The 22,192-nt window shown below is 48.8% G+C and overlaps 1 protein-coding gene across 1 annotated transcript in view; it reads right to left on the bottom strand.

The window, feature by feature from the left end:
* Positions 1-22,192, bottom strand: part of LOC143768660 (phospholipase A2 inhibitor NAI-like) — a 45,652-nt gene that overhangs the window by 16,008 nt on the left and 7,452 nt on the right. The window contains exon 4 of the mRNA XM_077257302.1: positions 17,564-17,710. Coding sequence (XP_077113417.1) covers positions 17,564-17,710 — 147 coding nt within the window. The remainder of the gene's footprint in view (positions 1-17,563; positions 17,711-22,192) is intronic.

Raw genomic sequence — 22,192 nt, forward strand, 5'->3', positions numbered from 1 at the left:
AGACCGACACAGTGACACAGACGAAGTTGCACACGAGCTCGAAGAGGAGGTAATAGATGACCCGGTTGTTGACCCCGATTGGCAGCCATTGGGGGAACAGGGTGCAGGCAGCAGTAGTTCAGAAGCGGAGGTGGAGGAGGGGCCGCAGCAGGCATCAACATCGCAACAGGTTCCATCTGCCGGGCCCCTATCTGGCCCAAAACGCGTGTCAAAGCCAAAACCTGTTGGAGCACAGCGTTGCCATCCGGTTAAAGCTCAGTCTGCAATCCCTGAAAAGGGATCCGATGCTAGGAAGAGTGCAGTCTGGCATTTTTTTAAACAACATCCAATTGATCAGCGCAAAGTCATCTGTCAAAAATGTTCTACTAGCTTAAGCAGAGGTCAGAATCTGAAAAGTCTCAATACTAGTTGCATGCATAGACACTTAACCACCATGCATTTTCAAGCCTGGACTAACTACCAAACGTCCCTTAAGGTTGTAGCACCCTCGGCCAATGAAGCTAGTCATCAACGCAACATCCCTTCCGTCACTGTAAGGCCACCATTTTCCGCACCACCGGCAGTATCTGTGCAGGTTTCTTTGCCAGCCAAAAGCAGTCAGGGTCAGGGAATCACCAGTTTTGTAGGCGGAAATATTGCATTTAGGGCACCGGCGGAAACAATACCGTCTCCAACCGTCTCTCAGTCTGCCATGTCCACCGGCACACCCGCAAGTTCCACGATCTCCATCTCTCCAGTTCAGCTCACACTACATGAGACTCTGGTTAGAAAAAGGAAGTACTTATCCTCGCATCCGCGTACACAGGGTTTTAACGCCCACATAGCTAGACTAATCTCGTTAGAGATGATGCCCTACCGGTTAGTTGAAAGCGAAGCTTTCAAAGCCCTGATGGAGTACGCTGAACCACGATACGAGCTACCCAGTCGACACTTTTTTTCCAGAAAATCCATCCCAGCCCTGCACCAGCATGTTAAACAGCGCATCGTCCATGCACTCAGGCAATCTGTGAGTACAAAGGTGCACCTGACTACAGATGCATGGACCAGTAGGCATGGCCAGGGACGTTATGTGTCCATCACGGCACACTGGGTGAATGTGGTGGATGCAGGGTCCACAGGGGACATCAATTTAGGGACAGTTGTGCCTAGCCCACGGTCTAGGAAACAGTTGGCTGTAGGCGTTCGCACCCCCTCCTCCTCCTCGTCCTCCTGCAGAAGCTACAGCTCTTCCACAGACCGCAGTCGGCCAACCACTCCATCGGCAGATGACACTGTTGCACACCAGTTGTCCCATTATGGGCCAGCTACTGGCAAGCGTCAGCAGGCTGTATTGGCTATGAAGTGTTTGGGCGACAACAGACACACCGCGGAAGTTCTGTCCGAGTTCTTGCAACAAGAAACGCAGTCGTGGCTGGGCACAGTAGATCTTGAGGCAGGCAAGGTAGTTAGTGATAACGGAAGGAATTTCATGGCTGCCATCTCCCTTTCCCAACTGAAACACATTCCTTGCCTGGCTCACACCTTAAACCTGGTGGTGCAGTGCTTATTGAAAACTTATCCTGGGTTCTCCGACCTGCTCCTCAAAGTGCGTGGACTTTGCTCACATATCCGACGTTCGCCTGTACACGCCAGCCGTATGCAGACCTATCAGCGGTCTTTGAACCTTCCCCAGCATCGCCTAATCATAGACGTTGCAACAAGGTGGAACTCAACACTGCACATGCTTCAGAGACTGTGCCAACAGAGGCGGGCTGTTATGTTTTTGTGGGAGGATACACATACACGGGCAGGCAGTAGGATGGCAGACATGGAGTTGTCAGGTGTGCAGTGGTCGAAGATACAAGACATGTGTCAAGTCCTTCAGTGTTTTGAGGAATGCACACGGCTGGTTAGTGCAGACAACGCCGTAATAAGCATGAGCATCCCCCTAATGCGTCTGCTGATGCAAAGTTTGACGCACATAAAGGAGCAGGCGTCTGCACCAGAGGAAGAGGAAAGCCTTGATGACAGTCAGCCATTGTCTGGTCAGGGCAGTGTACAGGACGAGGTAGCGGGCGAAGAGGAGGTGGAGGACGAGGAGGATGATGGGGATGAGTATATTTTTAATGCGGAACCTTTCCCGGGGGCACTGGAAATTGGTTGCGTGTCAAGGCCGGGTTCTGGTTTTTTGAGGGACACAAGTGACGTAGATTTGCCTGCAACTGCCCCTTACCCAATCACAACCGGAGATTTGACAACTGGAACTTTGGCCCACATGGCGGATTATGCCTTACGTATCCTAAAAAGGGACACACGCATTACGAAAATGATGAACGATGACGATTACTGGTTGGCCTGCCTCCTTGATCCACGCTATAAAGGCAAATTGCAAAATATTATGCCACATGAGAACTTGGAACTAATATTAGCAACCAAACAATCAACTCTTGTTGACCGTTTGCTTCAGGCATTCCCAGCACACAGCGCACGTGATCGTTCTCACACGAGCTCAAGGGGGCAACAGACTAGGAGTGTTAGGGGTGCACACATCAGAAGTGGCGTTGGACAGAGGGGTTTTCTGACCAGGTTGTGGAGTGATTTTGCTATGACCGCAGACAGGACAGGTACTGCTGCATCAATTGAAAGTGACAGGAGACAACATTTGTCCAGTATGGTTACTAACTATTTTTCATCCCTTATCGATGTTCTCCCTCAACCGTCATTCCCATTTGATTACTGGGCCTCCAAATTAGACACCTGGCCAGAATTGGCAGAATATGCATTGCAGGAGCTTGCTTGCCCGGCAGCAAGTGTCCTATCAGAAAGAGTATTCAGTGCTGCAGGTTCAATATTAACCGAAAAAAGGACTCGTCTGGCTACCCAAAATGTTGACGATCTAACATTCATTAAAATGAACCACAACTGGATTTCGAAATCTTTTGCCCCACCTTGCCCGGCCGACACCTAGCTTTCCTATGAAAAGCTCTTGCCTGTGGACTACTGTGAATTACTTTTCTAATGTCTAATTTGCTGCAGCTGATTGTCCAGCATACGACATGTTTACACCTCCCTAAATGGCCAAACTCCCCACACGGGGCCGTGGTATCGCGACTTGGCGCAAGCACCCGTGAGACTGCTGTTTGTCTGAAGAGGTGGGTGTACTCGCTTTTGGTCGACGGCATTGCTACTGGGTTCCTCATAGTACAATAAAGTGTCTCTGGCGGTGGTGGTGCGCACCCAACGTCAGACACACTGTTGTAACATGAGGGGCCTTGGGCCTGTAACGCCGGCCACAAGAGAGTTCACCCACCCCCAGGTCAAACATTGCTCTACCACTTCCACAGTTATCTCTCACACTTCCACCAATGTTAAGTCTATGCGCTGACATCCTTCCATACCTGCCACTGACAATACCATTGTGTTGACATGTATGATGGTACTTAACATAGTCAGGGGCAGTGTCCTCTATTTACCACAGTAAATACTTTGCGCAAAATTAGTAGGTCTGAAACAACGCAGAGGATCCCACCCCTGAACCTAATGATTGCATCCTTTAGTGTTTTTGTTTTGTTTTAATGCGAGACATTCACATTTAGTTGTTGTTTTGGACTACTAACTGGCAGACACTCATTACAATCGGCCTCCGTTGACCAGACCACTGCTGCCCGTGTACCCCTGTAACTAATAATAAAGTGCCTACAGCCAGCCCAATTTAATTATATTAGGCCTTCGAAGCCTGTCTGCGGTCCCTCCTTCCACTAGGCCTCCACTGACCAGACCACTGCTGCCCGTGTACCCCTGTAGCTAATAATAAAGTGCCTACAGCCAGCCCAATTTAATTATGTTAGGCCTTCGAAGCCTTTCTGCGCTCCCTCCTTCCACTAGGCCTCCACTGACCAGACCACTGCTGCCCGTGTACCCCTGTAACTAATAATAAAGTGCCTACAGCCAGCCCAATTTAATTATGTTAGGCCTTCGAAGCCTGTCTGCGGTCCCTCCTTCCACTAGGCCTCCACTGACCAGACCACTGCTGCCCGTGTACCCCTGTAACTAATAATAAAGTGCCTACAGCCAGCCCAATTTAATTATATTGGGCCTTCGAAGCCTGTCTGCGGTCCCTCCTTCCACTAGGCCTCCACTGACCAGACCACTGCTGCCCGTGTACCCCTGTAACTAATAATAAAGTGCCTACAGCCAGCCCAATTTAATTATGTTAGGCCTTCGAAGCCTGTCTGCGGTCCCTCCTTCCACTAGGCCTCCACTGACCAGACCACTGCTGCCCGTGTACCCCTGTAACTAATAATAAAGTGCCTACAGCCAGCCCAATTTAATTATATTAGGCCTTCGAAGCCTGTCTGCGGTCCCTCCTTCCACTAGGCCTCCACTGACCAGACCACTGCTGCCCGTGTACCCCTGTAACTAATAAAGTGCCTACAGCCAGCCCAATTTAATTATGTTAGGCCTTCGAAGCCTGTCTGCGGTCCCTCCTTCCACTAGGCCTCCACTGACCAGACCACTGCTGCCCGTGTACCCCTGTAACTAATAATAAAGTGCCTACAGCCAGCCCAATTTAATTATGTTAGGCCTTCGAAGCCTGTCTGCGGTCCCTCCTTCCACTAGGCCTCCACTGACCAGACCACTGCTGCCCGTGTACCCCTGGAACCAATTATAAAGTGCATAGAGCCTATTTTTTTATTTAATTTAATATTAATAAAGCCAGGATGAACTACGATATACCACGCTATGAGCTACCCAGTTGACAATTCTTTTGCGAGAAAAGCCATCCCACCCCTCCACCTGCATGTTAAAGACCGCATTGTCCTTGCATTCTGTCAATTTGTCAGTCCAAAGGTATACCTGACAACAGACACATGGACCTGTAGGCCTGGCCACGGAAGGTTACGTGTCCTTTGTGGCTCAATGGGTTAATGTATTGGATGCATGGTCCACACAGGGGACAGCCTGCAAAGTCTGTCTGCAGTCCCTAATTCAAGTTGGCCTCAACTGAATAAAGCTGAGCTTCTACCTTCTGGCTCTGATTAACTGCTGTTTTTAAAAAAATTGGCTTTTCCGTCCTTCTAAAGGTGTCTGCCCCTGCCTGGTGTTGTCCTCAACTGAATAAAGCTGAGCTTCAACCTTCAGTTCCAAACATACAACAAAAAACTGGCACAATACAAAAAGTGGCCTCCAGCTACAAAAACTTTCTCCTACAAGTAGTTAACTGACAGTTTTTTTTCCAGTGAAAACACAGATATGGCATCCAACGAGTGTTGTCCTGTCTCGTCTTCTTTATATTATTGCCAAGAAGCTGCAACTGAATAAAGCTGTGCTTCAACCTTCTGTTCCAAATTACCATTTTTAAAAATGCAATTGGCTGTTCCGGCCTACTAAAGATGTCTGTCTGCCCCTGCCTGGTGTTGTCCTCAACTGAATAAAGCTGAGCTTCAACCTTCAGTTCCAAATTACCATTTTTAAAAATACAATTGGCTGTTCCGGCCTACTAAAGGTGTCTGTCTGCCCCTGCCTGGTGTTGTCCTCAACTGAATAAAGCTGAGCTTCAACCTTCAGTTCCAAATTACCATTTTTAAAAATGCAATTGGCTGTTCCGGCCTACTAAAGGTGTCTGTCTGCCCCTGCCTGGTGTTGTCCTCAACTGAATAAAGCGGAGCTTCAACCTTCTGCCTCTTATTAACTGCTGTTTTTTAAAAAAATTGGCTGTTCCGGCCTACTAAAGGTGTCTGTCTGCCCCTGCCTGGTGTTGTCCTCAACTGAACAAAGCTGAGCTTCCACATTCTGGCTTTCGCCCTATACTATCAGATATTAAACTGCATTTGGCCTACTAGTGTGGTTAGGCCCTTGAAACAGTGTCTGCTGCTCTTGGGTTTGCTACTCCACTGAACAAAGCAATGCCGCCTGTTTAGTCCTGTTACCAATTTTGAACTGCATTTAGCCTACTTTATTCTTTGGCCCTATATCTGTTTCCTCCTCATCCTGCCCATTGCCCAGCCACTGCTAGATGAGTCTGCTGGTACATTGACCTAGACCACTACATTCCCCTTATACTCTACACAGCCAGAATCTGACCCTGCTGAAAGTAAGGTTCCCCTTCCCGCATGTTATACCACCTTACACAGGGACAGAGAGGAAGGTGCAGATGAAAGTGCAGGTTCCTTCATCAGGTGGGGGGGCATACTCGTTGGCGACGTCACTGGCACAGGGCCCCTCAGAGTACGCAAAAGTGTCGCTGCTGGTGGGAGGCGCCCCCGCCATGCAAACACACCGCCGTACTTTGAGGGGCCCTGTGCCAGTGCCAATGCGAACGAGTGGGCCCCCCCGCTTGCTCAGGATCACAGCACTTGCAACGTTGAAATACTTACCTTTCCCTGCAACACCGCCGTGACGTAGTCCGCATTTCCTGGGCCCACGAAAAACTTGAGCCAGCCCTACTCCCCCCACAACTTTTGCCAAATGACCCCCAATTCCCTATGCCCAACTATTATTATAAAGTTAATTAAGATTGACAAGCTTCAGAAACAAGAATGGATGTTTTTGGCATTAAAATGGGCACTGTAGGTGTTTTCCTGGCCTCCACTCACTGCCGACTATGCTTCCCCATTGACTTGCATTGGGTTTCGTGTTTCGGTCGATCCCCGACTTTTAGCGATAATCGGCCGACTGCACTCGACTCGACTCTGGACAAAATCGGGTTTCACAAAACCCGACTCGATCTTAAAAAAATGAAAGTCGCTCAACTCTAGTTGGCGCTATATAAATAAAATTATTATTATTATATCCTCCGCCCACACACAGACACACGCACATTCTCCCACACACAGAGACACACACACATATTCTCCGCTCACTCAGAGACACACGGACATATCCTCTGCCCACACACAGACCCACGCACATATCCTCCACCCACACACACATTCTCCGCCCACACACAGAGACACACGCACACACATATTCTCTGCCCAGACAGACACGCACATATTCTCCACACAGACAAATGCAAATATTCTCCACCCACACACACGCATATATTCTCCGCCCACACACACGCACATATTCTCCGCCCACACAGAGACACATGCACATATTCTCCGCTCACACAGACACGCACATATTCTCCACCCACACACGCACATATTCTCCACCCACACACGCACATATTCTCCGCCCACTCACAGAGACACACGCACATATTCTCCGCCCACACGCACATATTCTCCGCCCACTCACAGACACACGCACATATTCTCCGCCCACACAGACACCTGCACATATTCTCTGCCCACACACAGACACGCACATATTCTCCGCCCACACACAGACACGCACATATTCTTCACACACATGCACATTCTCCGCCCACACGCATTCTCCGCCCACACACACATTCTCCACCCACACAGACACACGCACATATTCTCCGACCACACACACATTCTCCACCCACACAGACACACGCACATATTCTCCGCCCACTCAGAGACACACGCACATATCTGCCCACACAGACACGCACATATTCTCCACCCCACACACGCACATATTCTCTGCCCACTCACAGAGACACACGCACATATTCTCCGCCCACACACACGAACATATTCTCCGCCCACACACACGAACATATTCTCCCACACACAGAGACACACGCACATATTCTCCGCCCATTCAGAGACACACGCACATATCCTCTGCCCACACACAGACCCACGCACATATCCTCCGCCCACACACACATTCTCCGCCCACTCACAGAGACACGCACATATTCTCCACACACATGCACATTCTCCGCCCACACAGACACACGCACATATTCTCCGCCCACACACAGACACGCACATTCTCCGCCAACACACAGACACATACATATTCTCCACCCACACACAGACACACGCACATTCTCTGCCCAAACACACGCACATATTCTCCACCCACACAGACACACGCACATATTCTCCGCCCACTCAGACACATGCACATATTCTCTGCCCACTCACAGAGACTCACGCACATATCCTCCACCCACACGCACATATTCTCCACCCACACGCACATATTCTCTGCCCACTCAGACACACGCACATATCTTCTGCCCACACAGACCCACGCACATATCCTCCGCCCACACATACATTCTGTGCCCACTCACAGACACACGCACATAATCTCCACACACATGCACATTCTCCACCCACACACGCATTCTCCGCCCACAGACACACGCACATATTCTCTGCCCACATGCACATATTCTCCGCCCACACACAGATACACGCACATATTCTCCACCCACACACAGACACACGCACATATTCTCCACCCACACACAGAGACCCGCACATTCTCCACCCACACATGCACATATTCTCCGCCCACTCAGAGACACACGCACATATTCTCCACACACGCACATATTCTCCACACATACACACACGCACATATTCTCCACCCACACAGACACACGCATATATTCCCCGCCCACACACGCAAATATTCTCCACCCACATGCACATATTCTCCACCCACACACACCCACATATTCTCCACCCACTCACAGAGACACACGCACATATCCTCCGCCCACACACAGACACATGCACACAGACACATGCACACATCCTCCGCCCACACAGACACACGCACATATCCTCCGCCCACACACAGACCCACGCACATATCCTCCGCCCACACACAGACACACGCACATATTCTCCACCCACACACGCACATATTCTCCGCCCACACACACACGCACATATCCTCCGCCCACACACACACACGCACATATCCTCCGCCCACACACAGATCCACGCACATATCCTCCGCCCACACACAGACACACGCACATATTCTCCACCCACACATGCACTTATCCTCCACCCACACAGACAAACGCACATATTCTCCGCCTACACACGCACATATTCTCCGCCCACTCAGAGACACACGCACATATTCTCCACACACGCACATATTCTCCACCCACACACAGACACACGCACATATTCTCCGCCCACACAGACACACGCATATATTCCCCGCCCACACACGCAAATATTCTCCACCCACATGCACATATTCTCCACCCACACACACACATTCTCCGCCCACTCACAGAGACACATGCACATATCCTCCGCCCACACACACATTCTCCACCCACACAGACACACGCACATATTCTCCACCCACACACAGAGACACACGCACATTCTCTGCCCACTCACAGACACACGCACATCCTCCACCCACACACACATTCTCTGCCCACACACAGACACATGCACATTCTCCACCCATACACACGCACATATCCTCTGCCCACACACAGACACATGCACATTCTCCACCCATACACACGCACATATTCTCCACACACACACGCACATATTCTCCGCCCACTCACAGTGACACATGCACATATCCTCCACTCACACACACACTCGCACATATTCTCCGCCCACACACAGAGACCTGCACATATTCTCCGCCCACTCAGAGACCTGCACATATTCTCCACCCACACATTTTCCACCCAAACAGACACACGCACATATTCTCCGCCCACACATGCACATATTCTCCGCCCACACACAGAGACCCGCACATATTCTCCACCCACACACACATATTCTCCATCCACACAGACACACGCACATTCTCCACCCATACACATGCACATATTCTCCGTCCACACACACACTCACATTCTCCACCCATAAAAACACACACACACACACACACATTCTCCACACAGACACGCACATATTCTCTGCCCACAGAGACACACGCACATATTCTCCACACACATGCACATTCTCCGCCCACACACATTCTTCACCCACACAGACACATTCTCCACCCACACACAGACACACATTCTCCACCCATACAGACACGCACATTCTCCACACACACACACACACACACAGACACAAGCACATATTCTCTGCCCACACACGCACATTCTCTGCCCACACACAGAGACACGCACATATTCTCCGCCCACACACGCACATTCTCCGACACAGACACAAGCACATATTCTCCGCCCACACACAGACACGCACATATTCTCCAACCACACACACATTCTCCGCCCACACACAGAGACACACGCACATATTCTCCGCCCATTCAGAGACACACGCACATATCCTCTGCCCACACACAGACCCACGCACATATCCTCCGCCCACACACACATTCTCCGCCCACTCACAGAGACACGCACATATTCTCCACACATGCACATTCTCCGCCCACACAGACACACGCACATATTCTCCGCCCACACACAGACACGCACATTCTCCGCCAACACACAGACACATACATATTCTCCACCCACACACAGACACATGCACATTCTCTGCCCAAACACACGCACATATTCTCCACCCACTCACAGAGACACACGCACATATCCTCCGCCCACACACAGACACATGCACACAGACACATGCACACATCCTCCGCCCACACAGACAAACGCACATATTCTCCATCCACACACAGACACACGCACATATCCTCCGCCCACACACAGACCCACGCACATATCCTCCGCCCACACACAGACACACGCACATATTCTCCACCCACACACGCACATATTCTCCGCCCACACACACACGCACATATCCTCCGCCCACACACACACACGCACATATCCTCCGCCCACACACATCCTCCGCCCACACACAGATCCACGCACATATCCTCCGCCCACACACACACGCACATATTCTCCACGCACACATGCACTTATCCTCCACCCACACAGACAAACGCACATATTCTCCGCCTACACACGCACATATTCTCCGCCCACTCAGAGACACACGCACATATTCTCCACACACGCACATATTCTCCACACATACACACACGCACATATTCTCCACCCACACACAGACACACGCACATATTCTCCGCCCACACAGACACACGCATATATTCCCCGCCCACACACGCAAATATTCTCCACCCACATGCACATATTCTCCACCCACACACACCCACATATTCTCCGCCCACTCACAGAGACACATGCACATATCCTCCGCCCACACACACATTCTCCACCCACACAGACACACGCACATATTCTCCACCCACACACAGAGACACACGCACATTCTCTGCCCACTCACAGACACACGCACATTCTCCACCCACACACACGCACATTCTCTGCCCACACACAGACACATGCATTCTCCACCCATACACACACGCACATATTCTCCACCCACACACACGCACATATTCTCCACCCACACACACGCACATATTCTCCACCCACACACACGCACATATTCTCCACCCACACACACACACATATTCTCCACACACACACACGCACATATTCTCCGCCCACTCACAGTGACACATGCACATATCCTCCACTCACACATATTCTCCGCCCACACACAGAGACCTGCACATATTCTCCGCCCACTCAGAGACCTGTACATATTCTCCACCCACACATTTTCCACCCAAACAGACACACGCACATATTCTCCGCCCACACATGCACATATTCTCCGCCCACACACACGCACATATTCTCCACACACACACACACACACACGCACATATTCTCCGCCCACTCACAGTGACACATGCACATATCCTCCACTCACACATATTCTCCGCCCACACACAGAGACCTGCACATATTCTCCGCCCACTCAGAGACCTGCACATATTCTCCACCCACACATTTTCCACCCAAACAGACACACGCACATATTCTCCGCCCACACATGCACATATTCTCCGCCCACACACAGAGACCCGCACATATTCTCCACCCACACACATTCTCCATCCACACAGACACACGCACATTCTCCACCCATACACATGCACATATTCTCCGTCCACACACACACTCACATTCTCCACCCATAAAAAAACACACACACACACATTCTCCACACAGACACGCACATATTCTCTGCCCACAGAGACACACGCACATATTCTCCACACACATGCACATTCTCCGCCCACACACATTCTTCACCCACACACAGACACACATTCTCCACACACAGACACATTCTCCACCCATACAGACACGCACATTCTCCACACACACACACACACACAGACACAAGCACATATTCTCTGCCCACACACGCACATTCTCTGCCCACACACAGAGACACGCACATATTCTCCGCCCACACACGCACATTCTCCGACACAGACACAAGCACATATTCTCCGCCCACACACAGACACGCACATATTCTCCGACCACACACACATTCTCCGCCCACACACAGAGACACACGCACATATTCTCCGCCCATTCAGAGACACACGCACATATCCTCTGCCCACACACAGACCCACGCACATATCCTCCGCCCACACACACATTCTCCGCCCACTCACAGAGACACGCACATATTCTCCACACATGCACATTCTCCGCCCACACAGACACACGCACATATTCTCCGCCCACACACAGACACGCACATTCTCCGCCAACACACAGACACATACATATTCTCCACCCACACACAGACACACGCACATTCTCTGCCCAAACACACGCACATATTCTCCACCCACACACAGACACATGCACACAGACACATGCACACATCCTCCGCCCACACAGACAAACGCACATATTCTCCATCCACACACAGACACACGCACATATCCTCCGCCCACACACAGACCCACGCACATATCCTCCGCCCACACACAGACACACGCACATATTCTCCACCCACACACGCACATATTCTCCGCCCACACACACACGCACATATCCTCCTCCCACACACACACACGCACATATCCTCCGCCCACACACATCCTCCGCCCACACACAGATCCACGCACATATCCTCCGCCCACACACACACGCACATATTCTCCACGCACACATGCACTTATCCTCCACCCACACAGACAAACGCACATATTCTCCGCCTACACACGCACATATTCTCCGCCCACTCAGAGACACACGCACATATTCTCCACACACGCACATATTCTCCACACATACACACACGCACATATTCTCCACCCACACACAGACACACGCACATATTCTCCGCCCACACAGACACACGCATATATTCCCCGCCCACACACGCAAATATTCTCCACCCACATGCACATATTCTCCACCCACACACACCCACATATTCTCCGCCCACTCACAGAGACACATGCACATATCCTCCGCCCACACACACATTCTCCACCCACACAGACACACGCACATATTCTCCACCCACACACAGAGACACACGCACATTCTCTGCCCACTCACAGACACACGCACATTCTCCACCCACACACACGCACATTCTCTGCCCACACACAGACACATGCATTCTCCACCCATACACACACGCACATATTCTCCACCCACACACACGCACATATTCTCCACCCACACACACGCACATATTCTCCACCCACACACACGCACATATTCTCCACCCACACACACACACATATTCTCCACACACACACACACACACGCACATATTCTCCGCCCACTCACAGTGACACATGCACATATCCTCCACTCACACATATTCTCCGCCCACACACAGAGACCTGCACATATTCTCCGCCCACTCAGAGACCTGTACATATTCTCCACCCACACATTTTCCACCCAAACAGACACACGCACATATTCTCCGCCCACACATGCACATATTCTCCGCCCACACACACGCACATATTCTCCACACACACACACACACATATTCTCCGCCCACTCACAGTGACACATGCACATATCCTCCACTCACACATATTCTCCGCCCACACAGAGACCTGCACATATTCTCCGCCCACTCAGAGACCTGCACATATTCTCCACCCACACATTTTCCACCCAAACAGACACACGCACATATTCTCCGCCCACACATGCACATATTCTCCGCCCACACACAGAGACCCGCACATATTCTCCACCCACACACACATATTCTCCATCCACACAGACACACGCACATTCTCCACCCATACACATGCACATATTCTCCGTCCACACACACACTCACATTCTCCACCCATAAAAACACACACACACACACACATTCTCCACACAGACACGCACATATTCTCTGCCCACAGAGACACACGCACATATTCTCCACACACATGCACATTCTCCGCCCACACACAGACACACATTCTCCACACACAGACACATTCTCCACCCATACAGACACGCACATTCTCCACACACACACACACACACACACACACACACAGACACAAGCACATATTCTCTGCCCACACACGCACATTCTCTGCCCACACACAGAGACACGCACATATTCTCCGCCCACACACGCACATTCTCCGACACAGACACAAGCACATATTCTCCGCCCACACACAGACACGCACATATTCTCCGACCACACACACATTCTCCGCCCACACACAGACACACGCACATATTCTCCGCCCATTCAGAGACACACGCACATATCCTCTGCCCACACACAGACCCACGCACATATCCTCCGCCCACACACACATTCTCCGCCCACTCACAGAGACACGCACATATTCTCCACACATGCACATTCTCCGCCCACACAGACACACGCACATATTCTCCGCCCACACACAGACACGCACATTCTCCGCCAACACACAGACACATACATATTCTCCACCCACACACAGACACACGCACATTCTCTGCCCAAACACACGCACATATTCTCCACCCACTCACAGAGACACACGCACATATCCTCCGCCCACACACAGACACATGCACACAGACACATGCACACATCCTCCGCCCACACAGACAAACGCACATATTCTCCATCCACACACAGACACACGCACATATCCTCCGCCCACACACAGACCCACGCACATATCCTCCGCCCACACACGCACATATTCTCCGCCCACACACACACGCACATATCCTCCGCCCACACACACACACGCACATATCCTCCGCCCACACACATCCTCCGCCCACACACAGATCCACGCACATATTCTCCACCCACACACGCACATATTCTCCGCCCACACACACACGCACATATCCTCCGCCCACACACACACACGCACATATCCTCCGCCCACACACATCCTCCGCCCACACACAGATCCACGCACATATCCTCCGCCCACACACACACGCACATATTCTCCACGCACACATGCACTTATCCTCCACCCACACAGACAAACGAACATATTCTCCGCCTACACACGCACATATTCTCCGCCCACTCAGAGACACACGCACATATTCTCCACACACGCACATATTCTCCACACATACACACACGCACATATTCTCCACCCACACACAGACACACGCACATATTCTCCGCCCACACAGACACACGCATATATTCCCCGCCCACACACGCAAATATTCTCCACCCACATGCACATATTCTCCACCCACACACACCCACATATTCTCCGCCCACTCACAGAGACACATGCACATATCCTCCGCCCACACACACATTCTCCACCCACACAGACACACGCACATATTCTCCACCCACACACAGAGACACACGCACATTCTCTGCCCACTCACAGACACACGCACATTCTCCACCCACACACACGCACATTCTCTGCCCACACACAGACACATGCATTCTCCACCCATACACACACGCACATATTCTCCACCCACACACACGCACATATTCTCCACCCACACACACGCACATATTCTCCACCCACACACACGCACATATCCTCTGCCCACACACAGACACATGCACATTCTCCACCCATACACACGCACATATTCTCCACACACACACACGCACATATTCTCCGCCCACTCACAGTGACACATGCACATATCCTCCACTCACACATATTCTCCGCCCACACACAGAGACCTGCACATATTCTCCGCCCACTCAGAGACCTGTACATATTCTCCACCCACACATTTTCCACCCAAACAGACACACGCACATATTCTCCGCCCACACATGCACATATTCTCCGCCCACACACAGAGACCCGCACATATTCTCCACCCACACACACATATTCTCCATCCACACAGACACACGCACATTCTCCACCCATACACATGCACATATTCTCCGTCCACACACACTCACATTCTCCACCCATAAAAACACACACACACATTCTCCACACAGACACGCACATAATCTCTGCCCACAGAGACACACGCACATATTCTCCACACACATGCACATTCTCCGCCCACACACATTCTTCACCGACACAGACACATTCTCCACCCATACAGACACGCACACACACACACACACACACACACAAGCACATATTCTCTGCCCACACACGCACATTCTCCGCCCACACACAGAGACACGCACATATTCTCCGCCCACACACGCACATTCTCCGACACACAGACACAAGCACATATTCTCCGCCCACACACAGAGACACGCACATTCTCCGACCACACAGAGAAACGCACATATTCTCTGCCCACACACGCACATTCTCCGACACACAGACACAAGCACATATTCTCCGCCCACACACAGACACGCACATATTCTCTGCCCACAGACACGCACATATTCTCTGCCCACACACACACGCACATATTCTCTGCCCACACACACACGCACATATTCTCTGCCTACACACATGCACATATTCTCTGCCTACACACATGCACATATTCTCTGCCTACACACACGCACATTCTCCCACACACAGACACAAGCACATATTCTCCGCCCACACACAGAGACACGCACATATTCTCCGCCCACACATTCTTCATCCTTTTGACATCATTTCTCTTTGACAAATCGCATCGTTTTTGGCAGCAAATCTTCAGCAAATAAGCAAACCTTTTTGCTGTAGATCTAACTGACTCAATTGAAGCCAATGAGTCAAAAACGCTGCAGAAACACAAAAAGAATTGACATGCTGCAGAAAATAAAATGTTGCAACTATGAAAGGAAATTTACGGATCATGTACTCAGCACTTCAGGATTGTCATTGAATTACCTTGCTTTAGTATTCCATAGCATTTTTGGAGCATTTAAGCACGTAAGAAAATGCATCAAAAATGTATCGTGTGCACATAGCATAATAATGAGTGCTTAACACTCCCACCTCCTATCTAGCTGTGATGCAGACACTTTCTGCTGGGCTACACAGCTTTTGCCTCTCCAGCCTGTGCTTCTGATTTTTACTGGTGGGAAAAAGAAACCTTTTATGATCGCTCCAATGATATCAGGGGCTTGTATACACCGATTAGGAGTTGAGTGTTGATGACGTCGTGTCTGCACCTCCTGAAACTCCTGCAGGATCCACAAGTAGTATAACAACAACAATAAACATTATGCAGGCATTACAATTTGTTCCTAACTATGTAGGGCTTAATAACCGGTTAGCATTTTACATAGCAGGAGTAGTATAACATAATATATTGTATAATATGGCATGGGGCAAACATTATAATGGCATTTGCATTGCAATAAGGCAAGAAGGAAAAGGGAAAAGAAAAAGAACCAAAACAAGTTATGTTTACCTCTAAAGCCTAAGTAACCTGAAAATTTGATGCACATGACTTCTAGACCGGTACACAGGGTCTGATTTTTTGGTGTACAGCCATCCAGTCCTTCCTGCAAGCAGAACGGACATTTCAACCCGTTCTTTGTCAAGTTCCATGGAGCAACTGAAAGATAAGACGTGATCAGTGCGTGTGTGATTTATAGATCTATGAAGATAAAAGCAATCATGTCCAAATTTATCTATTTATTATCTATGTACTATTTATCTATCATCTATCTACCTATCATCTATCCATTACACTGGGGAACACAATTTTTTAAGAGTTAGGTCAGACAACTGTTCTTAATTTTTGGATGCTGAATCCAGAAATGATCTCAGTTTTTCTCTATCACGTCAAGTTTTTGAACTATAGGATTTTTGTCTTCTCAAAAATATGTAAACTACTGTACCTAAAAAGTTTTTTTTTTTAAATAGTACAAATATGAACAAAAAATGAAATATATAAGAAATAGGCATGACAAATATGTTTTTTAACACGATCATGTTTTTACAAGTTGCCACGTAGCTTTATATGAGTCGAATTGTAATCAGATAACAAGTCTTATTACAGATATCAGTGCAATTGTGCTTCTCTGGCAGGTAAGTTGTGGAGGAAAAACTTGACGTGCTAGAAAAAAAACTGACTACATTTTTGGAATCAGCATGCCAATTTTAGTATAAATCAGCTCAAAAAGCTAATTCAACAGAAATTTTTTTTCAAATTGTTCCCCAGTGTTATCTATCTACCTATCATCTACCCATCATCTATCTACCCATCATCTACAGTACAAAGCAAAAGTTTGGACACCTCATTTAAAGATTTTTCTGTATTCTCATGACTATGAAAATTGTAAATTCACACTAAAGGCATCAAAACTATGAATTAACACATGTGGAATTATATACTTAACAAAAAAGTGTGAAACAACTGAAATCATGTCTTATATTCTAGGTTCTTCAAAGTAGCCACCTTTTGCTTTTATGACTGCTTTGCACACTCTTGGCATTCTCTTGATGAGCTTCAAGAGGTAGTCACCGGGAATGGTTTTCACTTCACAGGTGTGCCCTGTCAGGTTTAATAAGTGGGATTTCTTGCCTTATAAATAGGGTTGGGACCATCAGTTGTGTTGTGCAGAAGTCTGGTGGATACACAGCTGATATCCTACTGAATAGACTGATAGAATTTGTATTATGGCAAGAAAAAAGCAGCTAAGTAAAGAAAAACGAGTGCCCATCATTACTTTAAGAAATGAAGGTCAGTCAGTCCGAAAAATTGGGAAAACTTTGAAAGTGTCCCCAAGTGCAGTGGCAAAAACCATCCAGCACTACAAAGAAACTGGCTCATATGAGGACCACCCCAGGAAAGGAAGACCAAGAGTCACCTCTGCTTCTGAGGATAAGTTTATCCGAGTCACCAGCCTCAGAAATCGCAGGTTAACAGCAGCTCAAATTAGAGACCTGGTCAATGCCACACAGAGTTCTAGCAGCAGACACATCTCTACAACAACTGTTAGGCCGGGGACACACTTAACGTATAAAAAAACGGTCCGTTTTTCACGGCCGAGAATCGCACAAATGTTTCAAAAACAGTGATCCGTGTGCAGTGCGAGGATGCGATTTCCTCGCATCAAATGATCCGTGTGACATCCGTATGCCGAGATTTTCTCGCAAGCTTGCAAAACCGACATCTAATGGATTTATGTGCTCAAATGTTCGGGAAAACATATATACAGTATATATATGTCATTGAGACACATATATATATTCTGTATTTATATTTCATTCAGCGCGATATCTGTGAAAAGCCGGTAATTCAATTGCCGGCTTTGCATTTCTCCTTCACAAACCCGACAGGATATGAGACATGGTTTACATACAGTAAACCATCTCATATCCCCTTTTTTTTTGCATATTCCACACTACTAATGTTAGTAGTGTGTATGTGCAAAATTTGGGCGCTGTAGCTGCTAAAATAAAGGGTTAAATGGCGGAAAAAATTGGCGTGGGCTCCCGCGCAATTTTCTCCGCCAGAGTGGTAAAGCCAGTGACTGAGGGCAGATATTAATAGCCTAGAGAGGGTCCATGGTTATTGGCCCCCCCGTGGCTAAAAACATCTGCCCCCAGCCACCCCAGAAAAGGCACATCTGGAAGATGCGCCTATTCTGGCACTTGGCAACTCTTCCCACTCCCTGTAGCGGTGGGTATGGGGTAATGAAGGGTTAATGCCACCTTGCTATTGGAAGGTGACATTAAGCCAGATTAATAATGGAGAGGCGTCAATTATGACACCTATCCATTATTAATCCAATTGTTTGAAAGGGTTAAAAAACCGCACACACATTATTAAAAAGTATTTTAATGAAATAAACACAGCGGTTGTTTTAATAATTTATTGCTCTCTCAATCCATTTTCAGACCCTCGCTTGGCAAAACAATAAACACACAATATACATACCTTCTGATGTCTTATCACGTCCAACGAGGTAATCCATCTGGAGGGGTTAACTAATATTACAGGCACGAGCTGCGATAAACCACTCGCTCGTGCCTGTAATCCCCGGGTGCTGAAAGGAAAGCTGTGATCTATACTTACATTGAGTTGCGGTGATGCGCCCCTGCTGGATGTTCTCATGAACTGCAGCCTGGGAACTTTTTCCCACGCTCCAGGTCATATGAGGACATCCACCAGGGGGCGCATCACCGCGACTGAATGTAAGTATAGATCACTGCTTTCCTTTCAGCACCCGGGGATTACAGGCACGAGCGAGTGGTTTATCGCAGCTCGTGCCTGTAATATTAGTTAACCCCTCCAGATGGATTACCTCGTTGGACGTGATCTGACATCAGAAGGTATGTATCTTGTGTGTTTATTGTTTTGCCAAGCGAGGGTCTGAAAATGGATTGAGAGAGCAATAAATTATTAAAACAACCGCTGCGTTTATTTCATTAAAATACTTTTAAAGTGTGTGTGTGTGTGTGTGTGTGTGTGTGTGTGTGTGTGTGTGTGTGTGTGTGTGTGTGTGTGTGTGTGTGTTTTTTAACCCTTTCAAACAATTGGATTAATAATGGATAGGTGTCATAATTGACGCCTCTCCATTATTAATCTGGCTTAATGTCACCTTCCAATAGCAAGGTGGCATTAACCCTTCATTACCCCATATCCCACCGCTACAGGGAGTGGGAAGAGAGTGGCCAAGTGCCAGAATAGGCGCATCTTCCAGATGTGCCTTTTCTGGGGTGGCTGGGGGCAGATGTTTTTAGCCACGGGGGGGCCAATAACCATTGACCCTCTCTAGGCTATTAATATCTGCCCTCAGTCACTGGCTTTACCACTCTGGCGGAGAAAATTGCGCGGGAGCCCACGCCAATTTTTTCCGCCATTTAACCCTTTATTTTAGCAGCTACAGCGCCCAAATTTTGCACATACACACTACTAACATTAGTAGTGTGGAATATGCAAAAAAAAGGGGGATATGAGATGGTTTACTGTATGTAAACCATGTCTCATATCCTGTCGGGTTTGTGAAGGAGAAATGCAAAGCCGGCAATTGAATTACCGGCTTTTCTATAGAACACCGCTGCGTATTTCTCGCAATGCACACGCATGGTCCGTGTGTAATCCGATTTTTTCTCGCACCCATAGACTTGCATTGGCGAGTCTCGGCCGAGATACGCTGACAATCGCAGCCTGCTGCGAGTTCCCTCGGATCCGAAATACGGTGGAGAAAATATCGGATGATGGGAGCTGAACCATAGATTAACATTGGGCCGAGTGCTATGCGATTTTTTATCGCATAGCACTCGTCCGTATTACGGTCTAGTGTGACCCCGGCCTTAAGAGGAGACTTTGTGCAGCAGGCCTTCATGGTAAAATAGCTGCTAGGAAACCACTGCTAAGGACAGGCAACAAGCAGAAGAGACATGTTTTGGCTAAAGAACACAAGGAATGGACATTAGACCAGTGGAAATCTGTGCTTTGGTCTGATGAGTCCAAATTTGAGATATTTGGTTCCAACCACCGTGTCTTTGTGCGACACTGAAAAGGTTGAACCGATGGATACAACATGCATGGTTCCCACCGTGAAGCATGGAGGAGGAGGTGTGATGGTGCTTTGCTGGTGACACTGTTGGGGATTTATTCAAAATTGAAGGCATACTGAACCAGCATGGCTACCACAGCATCTTGCAGCTGCATGCTATTCCATCCGGTTTGCGTTTAGTTGGACCATCGTTTATTTTTCAACAGGACAATGACCCCAAGCACACCTCCAGCCTGTGTAAGGGCTATTTGACCAAGAAGGAGAGTGATGGGGTGCTAAGACAGATGACCTGGCCTCCACAGTCACCAGACCTGAACCCATTCGAGATGGTTTGGGGTGAGCTGGACCGCAGAGTGAAGGCAAAAGGGCCAACAAGTGCTAAGCATCTCTGGGAACTCCTTCAAGATTGTTGGAAGACCATTCACGGTGACTACCTCTTGAAGCTCATCAAGAGAATGCCAAGAGTGTGCAAAGCAGTCATCAAAGCAAAAGGTGGCTACTTTGAAGAACCTAGAATATAAGACATAACAAAAAATTGTGAAACAACTGAAATTAAGTATATAATT

The sequence above is a fragment of the Ranitomeya variabilis genome, chromosome 4 (genome assembly GCF_051348905.1).
Source record: "Ranitomeya variabilis isolate aRanVar5 chromosome 4, aRanVar5.hap1, whole genome shotgun sequence".
NCBI lineage: Eukaryota > Metazoa > Chordata > Amphibia > Anura > Dendrobatidae > Ranitomeya > Ranitomeya variabilis.